Below are 15302 nucleotides of genomic sequence, written 5' to 3' on the forward strand. Positions count from 1 at the left end.
AATTAATGCCCCGATGAGAAGTTCTGCCATGGCCCCACCAAAACGTGTTCATCATCCGTTCAATAGCGGTAACCAACGTAGTTGGTAATTGAAATAAACTCATAACATAAGACGGAATAGCTTGGAGCACAGACTTGATCATAACCTCACGTCCTGCCTTAGAAAGACACTTGCTACTCCACGAATTAATACGTTGCCACACCCGGTCTTTTATATAAGCAAATGTGGCTGTTCTATCTCTGCCAATCATAGACGGCATGCCTAAATACTTGCCAGTACCCAAAACAGCTCGGACCGCCAAAATGTTTGTAATATTGTTCTTTAAAGTATCTGCCACATTCCTACTATAGAATATTTCAGACTTCGGTAAGCTGATTGCTTGTCCGGAAGCTGCCTCATACTCCATCTGATCACTATTATAAACAAATTTTGACTTTTTAGATACATTGAATAATTAATGTATCTAGTCTTTATTATAGACTTGATACATTAATTATTCAATGTTTCTAAAAAGTAAAATTTTGCTTATAATAGAGACCGGAGGGAGTAGGTGTTCTTCATGACCTGAGCCTGACTTTCCTCTGCCTTAAATTGTGATTATGACATAAATTAGTAATATTTGAAGTTGATCGTCATTTTAATTGGGTCGCACATGCGGTCCTTGATGTTCGAGCCAAAAGATTAGTTTAGATAACAACTCAGATTCCACTGATGGAGAGTCATCCATCCATCCATATCTCCCTCCCTCCTCTCCCTTCTTTCTATCTTCATTCCCCCTTCAAATCAAATCCATGGTACCCTGTTCCATAACAACCCCTTCTTATTCCTCCCTCCTACTCCCTTCTTCACCCCTCCCGACCATCCCTTACACCCCCTTCTCTCGCTATCCACACCTCCCTTTTCGCCGCACTCTCCATTCCTCTCCCATCACTTCCAATAATGTTTCTCGCCATTTCTTCCCTAAGGCCCAAGCCCAACCCCAACCTAGAACACTCTTCCCCGGCGGTTACAAACGCCCTGAACTCAAAGTCCCTACTCTCATTCTCCAACTCAACTCCGACCAGATTCTTACACGTGGCGAATCCGCACTAGACTTGATTGATAAAGCAGTTTCCAAATCGGTTGGAATTGTGATTCTAACCAGTAATGAACAAAGTGGTGGTAAACTCTATGAAGCTGCTTGTTTATTGAAATCGCTTATTCGTGATCGCGCTTATTTGTTAGTTGCTGAGCGTGTTGATATTGCTGCCGCTGCTGTTACCAGTGGCGTTTTACTCTCCGATCAAGGTCTTCCTACTGTTGTTGCTAGGAATACAATGTTAGGTTCCAATAGCGAATTGGTGGTTCTTCCATTGGTCGCTAGATTTGTACAAACTGTAGATGCTGCTGTAAATGCATCCAAATCTGAAGGTGCTGATTTTCTTATTTATGGTGGTGGTGGCGGCGATTTGAAACTTTTAAATCAAGAAATTGGTAATGTAGTTGACAATGTGAAGATACCGATTTTTGCCTCTTTTGTGGGGAAAAACTTGTCATACGATGAGGCTTCGAGTTTACTTGCTTCTGGTGCTAGTGGTTTTGTTACTAGTTTGGAAAGTTTTGGGATGTTTGACGATGATTTCCTTCGTAAATTATTTGATGGTGGGTTTGCAAATGATGAGAGAACACTGGATGATCGTGGTGATAAAATTGATGATGATAAATTAGTCAATGAGAGTAATGGTTTGCAGAGTATAACAGAGGTTGTGGGTGGATTTGTTAAACTGGAAGATAGGGAGAAACAGTTAATAGAAATGGAGAGGTCGGTGTTGAATGAAGCTATTGAAGTTATAAAGAAAGCTGCACCTCTGGTGATCTTTTAACTAAAACAGTTGGTATTTGAAATGATATTTTTTGTTTTTTTTATCATTATGTATTTTGACCAGTATATTGTTTACTTTGTGTTGAATTGGAATTGGTTTCAAATGACAGATGGAGGAAGTTTCGCTTCTTGATGATGCAGTTTCTCAGATTGACGAGCCGTTCTTATTGGTCATAGTGGTAATTGTGTGCTGAATCTCAACAAATTCTGGTTCCTGGGATATACATTGGTATTAGCTCTAATTTCAAAAAAAAAATATTATGTTACTTCGTTTAGTTAAAACTAGTTAACAAATAGGTGCTCTTTATTGTGGACTTTTCTCGTTGTTGTTGTTCACTGTTCTTACGCTATTAATTGATTACTTTCATGCATAAGCATTTACTAGAGTGTTGATTCATGGTATACTTACAGTGAGTAGTTGGCTTTCTGTCTGTACAAAATTCAGAAGCTATTTTTTTTTATTTTAACTACTCTGAAGAATGCAATATGTTGGGTTAGTTGGGTCGCATGTTATTCCTATATCGTTATACTTATGGAAGAATTTGATTGCCGCAATAGCTGACAATACTCATCATAGGAACTTTCCAACTTTCACCTTAGGTTGAGTAGTTATCTGATTCACTTGCTCCACATCACTATTTATTATCTTTTCTGTCTCACAAAGCAATTGGGTGAGATGCAAATACAACTGGTTTTTATATAGATTTCATAAAAATGCTATAAAGAGCTGAATTTATTTGACTCTATTGCCAGGGGGAATTCAACTCTGGCAAATCTACTGTGATTAATGCGCTTCTTGGAGAAAGATATCTCAAAGACGGGGTTGTTCCAACAACGAATGAGATCACATTTTTACGATATAATGACCTAGATATTGAAAAACAACGCTGTGAAAGGTATCCAGATGGTCAATATATTTGCTACCTTCCCGCTCCAATTCTTAGAGAAGTAAGTCAATTAACTTTTAGTTTTCTCCTTATGTTTTGGTTCTCCCTTGATTACAATTTCTGTTTGCAATTAGTGGCCTCAGCATTTTTCTTCGTCCTTCTGAAAACAGATGACAATTGTTGATACACCTGGAACTAATGTAATTCTTCAGAGACAACAGCGTCTTACAGAGGAATTTGTGCCTCGTGCAGACTTACTTCTTTTTGTTATTTCAGCTGATCGCCCTTTAACTGGAAGTGAGGTATGGTTAGTCCTTTTTTTTTAGTATGGGGCATACTCTCATGTTTACATTTGTACAGTGTACTTACCCACCCAGGGGTATGACATGTTTTATTTTCTTTTTCAGGTTGCTTTTCTTCGTTATTCACAGCAATGGAAGAAGAAAGTGGTCTTTGTTTTGAACAAAGCTGACATTTATCAGAATAATCATGAGGTAATTTATGTTTCATGATTCATATTGGGTATTACCGAAGCTTCTAGGATTGATCTAGTGGTGAGGGATTTGGGTAGTATGCATGAGGTCTTAGGTTCAAACCTCATTGCCTCCATTGTACACTAAACAAATATTGGGTATTACCCTAATGTTGTTGTCTTTACTTGTTCTTTTGTACTGATATAGGCATTCGCCAAGTAGTTTTACGTTATACATTCACAATTCAATGCAGCTTGAGGAAGCAATGTCCTTCATTAAGGACAACATAAAGAGATTGTTGAAAACGGAAGATGTGATATTATATCCTGTGTCTGCTCGATCTGCTCTTGAAGCAAAACTTATGGCTACCTCTAGTTTTGGGAAACTCAACGAAGAATTGTCAGTCTCTGGTTCTCAATATGGTCCCAATAGCTTTTACGAGCTTGAGAAATTTTTATATAGCTTTCTAGATGGGTCGACGATCGCAGGGATGGATAGAATGAGGCTTAAACTTGAAACACCTGTTGGAATTGCAGACAGACTGATTTCTGCATGTGAAACTCTTGTGACACAAGACTATCGATATGCCAAGCAGGATTTGGCTGCAATAAACGATGTTGTCAACAGTGTAAATGATTTTGCATTGAATATGGAAAATGAGAGCCTTTCTTGGAGGAAACAAACTCTATCCATGGTATGTTACAAGAAGTTCATAATTTTTGAATGTCAGGACAATTTGTTTTCCTCTTAATTAGCATGTTCTTAAATTGCAATGGTATGCATTATCAGATTGAATCCACTAAATCACGTGTTGTGGAGCTTGTAGAAGCTACAATGCAATTGTCAAATCTTGATATTGTTGTATCATATGTTTTCAAAGGAGAGAAACATGCGACACCTGCCACCTCAAGAATTCAGAATGACATAATTGATCCTTCTGTGTCATCTGTTCAGGTTAGTTTTTGGCTGTTAACTATTGAGTCCAGATTGTACTGCACATTTAGTCATGTTTACTATTTTTATCAGAAAGAATAATGATTTATTTGACCATAAACTGGACTCCGCTTTTTCTTTGGATGTCCCCAACATGGCTAGTACATCCAAATACTAATGCGAGATTAAATTGAAATAATGTAATAGTGTGATGTTAGCCATTTATGTTTTGCTTAAATGTTTTTGGTTGATTGGATACAGAAAATACTTGGAGATTACGAAAATTGGTTAAGCGCCAAAAATACCCAACAAGGGAGAATATACAAGGAATCTTTTGAGAAGCGATGGTCCTCATTGATTCATGAAAATAGTCAGAAGAATATTGAGACATATGAGTTGCTAAAGAAAGGGGATCAAGCTGGCTATCAGGTGATTGAAAATTTCAGCAGCAGTGCAGTTTCAAAGTCATTTGAGCAAGAAGTTCGTGAGATGGTAAGTTTAGAATTCCTTGTAAAATAATGTAAAAACTCTTCTCTTCTAGTCCTCAAGTTCTCTTTTAGTTCGTTAGAGAAGTTAATTTTTTTCATCTCTTTAGTTCAATTGCAGTGTTTTTTCTCATGATTTGAAATCAAAGGCAACTTTGCTGATGTGGATCTGTGCCATTGATATCAATAAGGCCAAGTCACTTCAGTTGAACAACTAACTAATGGAATGGTATTATTGCATCAAATTGAAAACTAGTGTACATGAGAAATAATGCTATCGTGATTTGTGACCGAAACCAAACTTGTATAAAACCAGGGTCTATATGTGTAACAAACTTTCCGGACATTTTAAATGGAAGTTTTTGCAATTCTCGAAATATCCCGTAAGTAAAATAGCATAAAAACTGACTAAGCTGTGAACAATGAGTTTGAAAGATGTCTAAGATATTGCCTTAAGGTTAGCATTTAGAATGATTTCTGGTGATCTATGATGCTAGAGAGGTGCTGTTAAAGCCTCAAAATGATGAATGATCAATCAATAGGTTTGTTTAAAAGTTGAGGAATAATTATAACCAGTGTGATTTATTCAGGTTGCTGCTTTCTTTTACAGTTTTATTGTAATTTGTATTGCCACTTATCGTTGGCTTCATGTGTTCCCTATATTAACGTTTTCTGGCACCCCTGGAAGCTACTATATAACAAGTAAATGATGTCCTTGTCTGATCAACAATTAAGTTTTGATATCTGCAAAATTTCCCTGTTCAGTCTTTGTTGGACTTGATTACCCATATATGAATGAATATTGTCTGAGTCTTCCTCAGCGGTAAATATAATATTTTTGATTTGTTTTCTGTAATTAAGTTTTAGCATACCACCACCACTATGTCACTAAACAATTCTGATATAAAATGTCTTCCTTCTGTGTAGATTTTAGGGACTCTTGGTCAACTAGGAGTGGCTGGTTTTTCTGCTTCACTATTGACATCTGTACTGCAAACCACATTGGAAGATCTTCTTGCTCTTGGAATTTGTTCTGTTGGCGGGTAATGTATTATATTCATTAGAGCGCTTTATGATTCCCCAGGTTGTATTTGAAAATGCATGCATACTAGTAGAATATATTTCAGCTGCACTATCCATTAAGAGATAGTAATGAAATAATATCTAGGCAATGTTGTTTGAAATGGTTGTTCACTTCTTGCTAATATCTGGGTCGATATTTGTTTTACTCAGGTATATAGCTATTTCGAATTTCCCATCTCGGAGGCGGCGTGTGATAGATAAGGTGAAAAGGAAAGCAGATACCTTGGCGAATGAACTTGAAGAAGCCATGAAGAGGGATTTGACTGAAGCAGTAGAAAATTTGGATACCTTTGTGAGAGTCATTGGCAAACCTTACCAAGATCAAGCGCAGAATAGGCTAAACAAGCTAGTTGAGATTCAAGAAGAAATATCAAATATTGAAAAGAAACTTAGAACACTACAAATTGATATCCAAAATCTTCATGTGTCCTGAGTTCTTTGGGATATTTCATTCTGTTATTGATGCAATGGAGTCCATCCACTTTTAATTTGCCATGGCCTCTCTTTAAGCAAGAAGGCGCTATTTTTGAATCAATGGATAAGATAATGTCCTTGAACCCTATTCCAGGAAATCATTAATCATATAACAAATGAGAATAGATGTGTAACTTGATATATGCAATGGTATCAATAAGAAAAAAGTCACATCATTAGAAAAATCTAAGTATTTTGTTTGTAATAAATATAGTAAACATTATTTCAAAAGGTTAATTAAGTTTTTGGTCATATAAATATTTCAAATTTTGTTTATGGTTCATCTAAATTTTGTTGGTTTCCCTAACGCTATACGTCGCAACTTTTGATTTCATTTTTAAGTCAATTAAATTTAATAATTTTTTTACAGGTTATAATATTGTAACAATTTCTCCCATAAATATTTAATTTTTATGAACAAAATATATGAATTAGATATGAATTTTAGGTTCTAAATACTTAGAAGGATTTCCATAATGTACTAAACAGCAAAAAAAAATTCTAAATTTTAAGGGATATATATGAGTTTACTTAAAATCCATAACCAAAAATTGTGAAGCAAAATAATTGAGGGGCCAAAACTTTATAAAACAAGTTTAGAGGGACTAAAAATGAATTTGAGATTTTATAGGGACAAAAGCTTATGGGTTAAATATGTTTTTGGTCCCTATAAAATTGAAAACTTCTAAGTTTAGTCCTTACTTAATTTTAATAGTCTCTTTAGTCCTTACAAAAAAAAAAATACTTATAATTTTAGTACCTGCTAAAGCAAAGTTTGTTTAATTATCCTTAAACTCTTAAATTTTTTAACGATATTTTTGAGACAAGTTTAGAACACTATGAAAGGTTCATTTACTAAAATTTAGAATTTTTTAACGTGAAATGAATTAAATATTAATTTTTTAAAACGTCGAAGTTAGATAAAAGTAACAAAATCTGGAAGTAGAAATCAAATTTTGCGATAATTTTTTGCAGATGAACTTTTAGTAATGTTCTTAACACGTATGTAAAAAATTGTTCAAAAACTTAAGAGTTTAAACATAAATTAAAAAAATTTGCTCAAATTTCACTGTTTATACTAGCTGCTGTTAGAGCATAAATATCGGTGCAAAAGCACCGTGGTTTCACACTAGCCAATGCCACCTTTTTTTTTTTTTATTGGGTGAAACCTATGTGAGTTTCACCACTTTATGTAAAAATCTACGTGAGTCTCACCACTTTATTGAATTATACATTTCCCTATTTTTAAATATCTTTTTGAGTAGGAATCAAACTTGGTACCAACGCACTGATCACTTGCACAAAACCTAGACGATAATCGTTTTAAAAATGTCTTGTTTATCAAATGTTTCGTAAATAAATAAAACTGATCCAACTCAAACACTTCTGATTAAATTGAATCAAATCAAACTTGTTTTTATGGGAAAGAATCAAATCAAACTTAAATTTAAAATTATTATAATTGGATAAGAAAACAATAAAACCAATAGGATTGGGATTAAATTATTTAATTTCAAAACCGATCCTACTCTATCAACAAATTTCCAATGGAAAATATTGGACATCAAGTCCACAAGTGTTGCTTAATGTCCTAAGAAGAATTCCTATTCGCACGTGCACGACGAGCTGTAAAACCCGCAAGCGCCATAGCAGCCCCAGCTGTAAATTCAGGAAAGAAAGATATTTAAAAGTCTAACATAGAAAAATGGTACTCCCTCCGTCCCATAATACTTGACACAGTTGACCTTATTACGCATGTCAATGCATAACTTTGAGCTTAAATATCTTGAATAATATATTAGAAAAAAATTATGAAAATTTGATATTTTGAAAATACTCATCGAGACGAATCTAACGACATCTTATATGATATTATTTATCTTTGTATATTAGTAGAAAAATGCAGTCAAAGTAAGTTAGGTCAAAATTGCACATTTTCAAATGGGTCATCTATTGCGGGACGGAGGGAGTATTATGCATATTTGTTTCGTAAGTTCCAAGCTATCGAATTCTGGTGAGAGGTAGAAAAAGTAAACTCACCTAAGGCAAAGATAAAAGTGTGAAGAAGCTGCTGGTGTTGCTTTCTTTTCCTCACAAACTCAGTTTCTGGAATACTCAAATGAGGGTGTTCTGCAGCATTTATAATCTTACTATACACGTTATTTGAATCATCTGATTTTATACTCAAGCGAATAGGAGCGTCTTTTTCAATTCTTGAGCAACCTACATTATAACGAAAAATAGGAAATAAAATGCTGAACTCGGAGGTATAACTATGAGCTGATGACATTTTAGATTATTATATGAAACGATATGGTAATCAAATTATCATGAGCTGAAAATGCATTACCTTAACTGAATCTAATACTGCCCTTGGGAATGGAGTTAAATCATCCTTAGCAGCAATGAGGAGGCAAGGAAATCTGTGACCAGTCAGCTCTCCTTGGTTAACAACCTTCTCAAGCAAATCTATGGATCTTTTCCATGAATATCCATCTGAGCTGGAAAATAAGAAACAAAGATCTTAGGTGTAAATCCTGCACTCTTCTCCATTTTCAGTATATAGTATTGTATGGGATGAAATTCATTGCATCATACTCTTCCAGAAAGGTACCATAAGGATACAAGCCAAATTAAAACGATTCATAGGTCAGATTAACTAATTTAAGGGTTTAAGTATTTGATAATAACTCAGTAAATTTTAGCCAAAATAAATAATTAACAAGCTCATAGGGAAACTCGACATGTAAGGTAGGCATGTTAAAAGATCATTAATGGTTTTAGAAGATCTGTCATTTATGTTTCCACCCAACCAATAAAAATATAAGCAGATACAGAAAATGTTATTCGATGTGTTTCCAAACTATATAATTAATACCGGTGGTTAAAGGGACACAAAAATGCTATACCACTTTCCTATAGCTAAACTTTAGCAAAGAATTACTTCATAAAATAATTTTGCACCACACCTGTCATGTACAAAAGCAGCTACATCACATGCAGCCAAACAATCCTTATTTGACAAAAAATTTGATACTTCATCCTCCGGAATTTCGAGCAGTATGAGAGTTTTCTTAGTTCCCTATGTGGTAAACATCAGGATTGTTAGTATATAAATGCATCTTGTACAAATTTAATTATTAGCTATCAGCAATAAGGTATATTAGATCGGGGGAAACAGGAGAGGACAGTATTATTTTTCAGAATAATTTAAATGGTAATAATAGTTTCTCATTATAAAACTCATCCTTACCGCTATTAATTCAATGATGTTTGCTGCATACCTCTCAACAGTTGTCGGGGTATAGTCATTTGAGAAAGGCCTGTGAAATTGATAGAGTAAATTAACTATTGCTTTGAAGGAAACAAAAATAAACAGTATGAGCGTGTTCATTTTACATGCTGATAAATTAAAAGATAATGAAACAAGCTCGGGCACATTGATTATGAGGATTGGTTTAGGAGCACACCTTCCCAATAATGAACACAACAAAGCAGATTTCCCGGCAGTTTTAGAACCAAAAACATAGCATTGGAACACATTTCTTTCTGTTTTTTGGTTCTTGCGATCTTCTGATCTTCTACTGGTGAGGCGGAGTGCTGCAGAAGGATTATCTCTATATCCGATGCAAATCAAATTGGCCAAGCTATACCTTGGATCCAGTAATGTCATAAGGGCCCACTACACCAATAAAAACATATCGATAATAAACTCAATTGCCAACTGAATGTGAAGGGAGATGAATGGTAATAAAAACAAAATCAATTTCAATCTATCTACAATACAAGAACAAATGAAGCAGAGTTATGCTACTAGAGTAAATACTAATCCATCCCATTCAAAACATGCAGCAAAAAGATAAAATGATGATTGAATGAAAGGGAGGGAGGTACTCCCACGAGAAAATCACAAAGTAATCATTTCTTCATGGGAAAAGATGCCATGGCACAACACTTGTAAAGTTCTGGATAGTTATCCAGATTACCAGAAAACTGGAATTCTATAAATTAAATGAAAGTAACACCAATGAGTAAATTCCTTTGATATTTCTTCCAAGAAATTAGATGCAGAAACTACCTCGAAATAGCTAAATTTGAGGGATTGTGTTAATAAGAACCAGAGAAGACACAACACTCCTTTGTCTCATTGGTGTTCCTTCCATAATCCCTGAGATATAGCTAAATTCATAATCCCTGAGAAATTTAGCTATAAACTTGTGTCTTCCCTGGTTCTTATTATCATAATCCCTGAGAAACTTTCTCCCCGAACTGGATAAATTATGACATCGAACCTACTTCAACCTCACTCTCTAGTCTACTATTGTAGTATGAGATAACCATTGTAGACAATATAAACAATAATAATACATAGAATCAGGAAATTTAAAATATATTCAAAAAATTATCCAATGTCAGGTTTAAGAATAAAACAAAAAGTAATAGATAATCACCTGAGAAAGAAATCCCTTCAGAGATATATAACCCATGTCAGTTGTCTCAGCTGCGTCCATATATGGTGCATCCTTCCACGGACTAAAATGAAAAACAAGTAGAAAATCTGAGATGTACAACTTCAGGTGGAGAAACAAAGGCTGCTATAGGATTAGTTCAACATGTGTTAGTAAGCATCCAATTAATAGAGGAACTTGATTGGCTCCAAAATAAACTTGAGGAATATAATACTAATATTTCAAGCTGTACTAAGTGTTAACCGTCGTCTAGGATGTAGAAGGAAAGTAGTAAAAGTGGATTATAGTTAGGTTATATATCAATTAGAAAAGTTATGGTGCCACATCTTTTCTGTGACATCAGTAATTATCAAGGGAAATGGTACATGCCAAGAAACAAAAATACACATAAACACTTGCACATAGTCACAAACTCACATATTGGTTACAAGGAGTCGCAACCAAAACGAGTAAGCAGCACATCACATTTTTGGAGGTTCAGATTTCTCAAGTAACTGAAATGATTCATTCCCCCAAAATAAAAGAGATGTCAGGCAGTTATAATAACATTGCTACGAACTGCTACAACATACCCACAATCAATAAAAAAAGACACCTACATTTTAGAAGCCCACGGGACAGGATTAAATGACAAAATAAACCCTTCATAAATTAAGTTGATGGACTAAATACCAAACCTAATACGCTCCCATCATAATTATATAAGCATTATCAAGATGTCATGAACATAAACAATCCAACAATTATTTAAGAACTCAATTGTATCACTAGACATAACATGAATTGTCTCTACCCTATCAAACCACTTCTAGAGATTAAGGTAAGATATTTGCCCCTTTCCATTTCCTCTGCTGTAGTTAAGCAAATTCCTAACATATTTGATAACTATTGTTAGTCACCTACTTTTATTCTCCTTCCTCACTAAAAGGGCAACTTGGTACCGTTAAGGTATTGGAGACTCCAGGGAAGGGTCAGACTCTTTCTCCTGCCTTACTAAGTCTGTAAATTCTTTTGTCACCTTGGATCCTCTCAATATGTATTGGGTTTTAAACCTGGAAATTTTCTAAAAGCTCTCCTCTTGCTACTGAAGCAATATATCAAGCTGTTGGAGGCAATCCACAAGTTCTAGACTACACCATCAATGGTAAGAACGGATAAGCTAATGACATGGATTAGATATGAGATTCGGGGAAAACTTTTTTTTAAGTGTCCATTGAAGATAAGGTTCACCTTTCTGGAGCAGCATCAAATAGCTTATCAACTTCTGCAGGTTGTAGTAATTGATCCTAGAAAAGCATCATTTTTCCAGAGAGAAAGTCAGCAAGTATATCAATATTATACATAGAAAGCCACCTAAGGTGGGATGTTCAAAGAGCATAGCAGTGTTCAAGATAATAAAAAAAAAAATTATTACATACCTTATCCGTATCTACCAATCTAAAGACACCCTTCAGAAACTCTATGGCTGCACCACTCAGCTCCACACTCTGCAAAATGATTTTAAACAATGTAAAGTTTTACATATTATTTGCTAGTTAAATAGGAATGGTAAAACACCTTTGGAACTTGTCAAGGCTTTATGGCCAAAAGCAATCCTATGTCTCATGATTCTATGAAGTTTATCATTTGATTGAACAACATGCATCATAAAACAGTACCGTCATATGCTTAGATCCTCTCTTCAAGTAAACAAATAAACAATGACAACAAGGCATAATATGTCAAGTACTGGCGGTAAACTAATTCTACTGTCATATTTGTAAACAAATAAACAATGACAACAAGGCATAATATGTCAAGTACTGGCGGTAAACTAATTCTACTGTCATATTTGTAAACTAATGAATGCTAAAGTAGAAGAAAATATCTAGAATTTGGACAATGAGTAATCATGCAACACATAAAACAAAAGTTACTTTTTCTGGAACAACTATAATATCTAGATTTCTCATAATCTTTAATCATTTTTGAACAAGAATAATCTTTAATCATTAATACTGAGAAAACATAGGATTAGTAGTTAATTACCAACATTACTAGTACATCCCATATTTAACATTTAAGTTTTCCTAGTTCAGCTGGAAGAAATTTTTTTTTCCTATGGTTCGTAAGTACTGAAACTTACAACAATTAAATGACTAAGCCAGTACTCTAATCTTCCAACTAAACCAAACAGGAAGACGAAAATGGACCTTCATAATAGCCAAAACCAAAAGGTAAGTATGACCTGATCAGAAGCCTTCTTTGATGGAACTGGAAGAAAATCATCCCGCAGTTTTAAATCGTTACCATATCCAAACTTTCTTAGAACTGCCCAGAATGTCTCTGTTCGCCCTTTCTTTAGAAACATATTATGGATTTCAATGAAGCCAGGAAAAGTAAGACCAAGAGAATTGACTCCTTCAGGAACATTCCGCAGTACCATTGTTTTTAATTGAGTTATGTCAGGCTGCTGCAATGATGCACCGAAGCTTCTAATCTGTTAAATACGCAAATTTTCATAAACAAAGGGGCTAAAACAAACTAAATAAACATTCAAAGCATGTGAAATTCAAAAGGTGGGGGGGAGGTAACCAAGTCGATCAAAAACCTGAAACTCGTTTACTTCATGATCAGTGAGGGTGCCATCCATGTTGTAATCAAAAAGATTAAATATTCTTCTCAGTGCCCTTACACACCGATCTGTTAAAGCATTTGTATCATAATCGAACAAAGGATCCACCGGATGAAGTGCCGCTTTTTGTGCAAAATAAAAAACTTCAGGAACCTATAAATAACCAAAATTAATGATACATATACTGCACATGAGATTTACAAACTAAAGAAACAAGTATTAACTCTAACATCATCAAGAAGATATCCTTATCAAGGTTTTAAAAGACGGTCCAAAGGTTTTAATGTCTCTGCGGCCGCATTGTGATTACAATTGCAGCCTATTTGATCATAATTTTCCACAACATCAAAGATCTCAACGGAACCGCAACCACAATTTAAAACCTCCTCACATACCTTAAAGGCTAAAACAAATAAACTATACCACTGCAAACATGCACAAATTTCTTAGGACTATTGCAACAAAGGGCGCGGCAAGCAACCCACAAGATTGATTTGAGTGACCTTAAAGAAAACAAACTACTCTTAAATTTTGACGTTGTTTACTAATTCAACACTTAACTAACAATAACAATTTAAACTTAATTTGAAGGGTAGGTAAATGATCGATTAGAATGAACAAGTAACAAAAATGAGACAACAGTATACCTGATAAAGTGTAGCTGCAGAGCATTCAATACAGGTAACAACTTCTCTGAACTGGTTCATGATACCCGTGGTAAGACTCTCTAAGCTAACTTGCCTACTTTCATCGCGAAGATCAAGCTTACAACCAACCACAAGCACAGGTGCCTTCACCTATATATATCATGGAAAAAACAAAAATATTATTACGATACCACCTCTCATTTTTCTCGCCCATGAGTGATCAGCTCAGTGGTCAAAGTTTGACCTTATAACCTCAAAACACAGAATTCAAATCCACTCAGAACGGTTGTAAAATGGTAATCAATGCCACTTTAACTAACAATGATTTCCCTCAACCCCAATTTTTTTTTTAAAAAAAGGAAACTTCATTTTCTACATAATCTCCTGCCCGTATTGAAAATGACAGCAAAAGAAGCAAAACCAATCACCAACCTCAAGCTTCTGCAGTTGAGGCAGCCAGTGAGTACTCACACGCTCAAAACTGATTGTATCATCACAAGCATAAGTTACAATCACCGAATCAGCACGCTTCAATTCTTCAACAACCTTGCCTTGTTCTCCCACACTACAAACAAAAACAAACCACATTTTTTTCCTTCATATTTTGCTATCAGTACAGTACCAACACATACTTCAATAAACACAGAAAGCGTCGTCACATTCAAACCACAATTCACATACACATTTTAAATTAAGAAAAAAAACTAGGGTTTGTATTTGATTAACAAATTAAGTATTAACAAATAGTAAAATAAAACAGTTTTTAATTTGAATTTAATTATCTTTTTAATGTGGTAATGATGATGGACCTTGAAGGAGTGTCAATGAGGATGAGAGGAACAGAATCAGTGAAGGAATTGGAAGGCAAGCGAGTGGGACGAAGCAATGGAGGAACGGTGGCTGGGAAAGAATCAGAAGCCATGGCGGAAATGAGGGTTGTTTTGCCGGCGGATTTGTCACCAACAATGACGTTTCTAACTTCCTTGAGAATTGTGGTGTTGCGATTATTCGCCATTGGAATTGGAATTGAGAAAACGAGAGAAGAAGGGTTTTGTGTGATTTTGATTTTATGATGATGATGATGATGGTGATGTTGTTTTATATGCGTATATAGAAATTGGACATGAGTGCGAGGGACATGGATTTTGTATGAAGAATGTATCGTTAGATTTTATGTTAAAGAATTTAATTCATAGAAGTCCAACATCATTATTTATTAGTCGCTCCGTCCCGCAATAGATGACTCATTTGAAAATTTGCAATTTTGTCGGTGGATTTGTCATATAAGATGTCGTTAGATTCGTCTCGATGAGTATTTTCAAAATATCCAATTTTCATAATTTTTTTCTAACATATTATTCAAGATAATTACGCTC

At 34.7% G+C, this 15302-nt stretch overlaps 1 protein-coding gene and 1 pseudogene across 2 annotated transcripts; one reads left to right on the forward strand and one right to left on the reverse strand.

The window, feature by feature from the left end:
- The first annotated feature begins 692 nt into the window (after positions 1–692).
- Positions 693–6463, forward strand: FZL (FZO-like protein). The gene is made up of 10 exons (XM_085729367.1): positions 693–1850; positions 1972–2040; positions 2615–2809; positions 2919–3050; positions 3156–3242; positions 3475–3915; positions 4011–4175; positions 4416–4646; positions 5567–5682; positions 5873–6463. Exons 1-10 carry the CDS (start codon positions 792–794, stop codon positions 6153–6155), a joined length of 2778 nt encoding a protein of 925 aa, XP_085585493.1. The 5' UTR covers positions 693–791; the 3' UTR covers positions 6156–6463.
- A 1168-nt stretch (positions 6464–7631) lies between these two features.
- Positions 7632–15104, reverse strand: LOC146956542 (mitochondrial Rho GTPase 2-like; annotated as a pseudogene). The gene is made up of 14 exons (XR_015020236.1): positions 14736–15104; positions 14359–14491; positions 13927–14076; positions 13256–13432; positions 12893–13144; positions 12084–12152; positions 11896–11951; positions 10648–10729; positions 9667–9878; positions 9450–9519; positions 9166–9278; positions 8547–8697; positions 8237–8419; positions 7632–7855 (listed from the first exon to the last, which is right to left on the reverse strand). The product of XR_015020236.1 is annotated as a mitochondrial Rho GTPase 2-like (transcript).
- Positions 15105–15302: the final 198 nt, after the last annotated feature.

The sequence above is a fragment of the Medicago sativa genome, chromosome 1 (assembly GCF_051527215.1).
Source record: "Medicago sativa cultivar Bolivia chromosome 1, Bolivia_mono, whole genome shotgun sequence".
Taxonomy (NCBI): domain Eukaryota; kingdom Viridiplantae; phylum Streptophyta; class Magnoliopsida; order Fabales; family Fabaceae; genus Medicago; species Medicago sativa.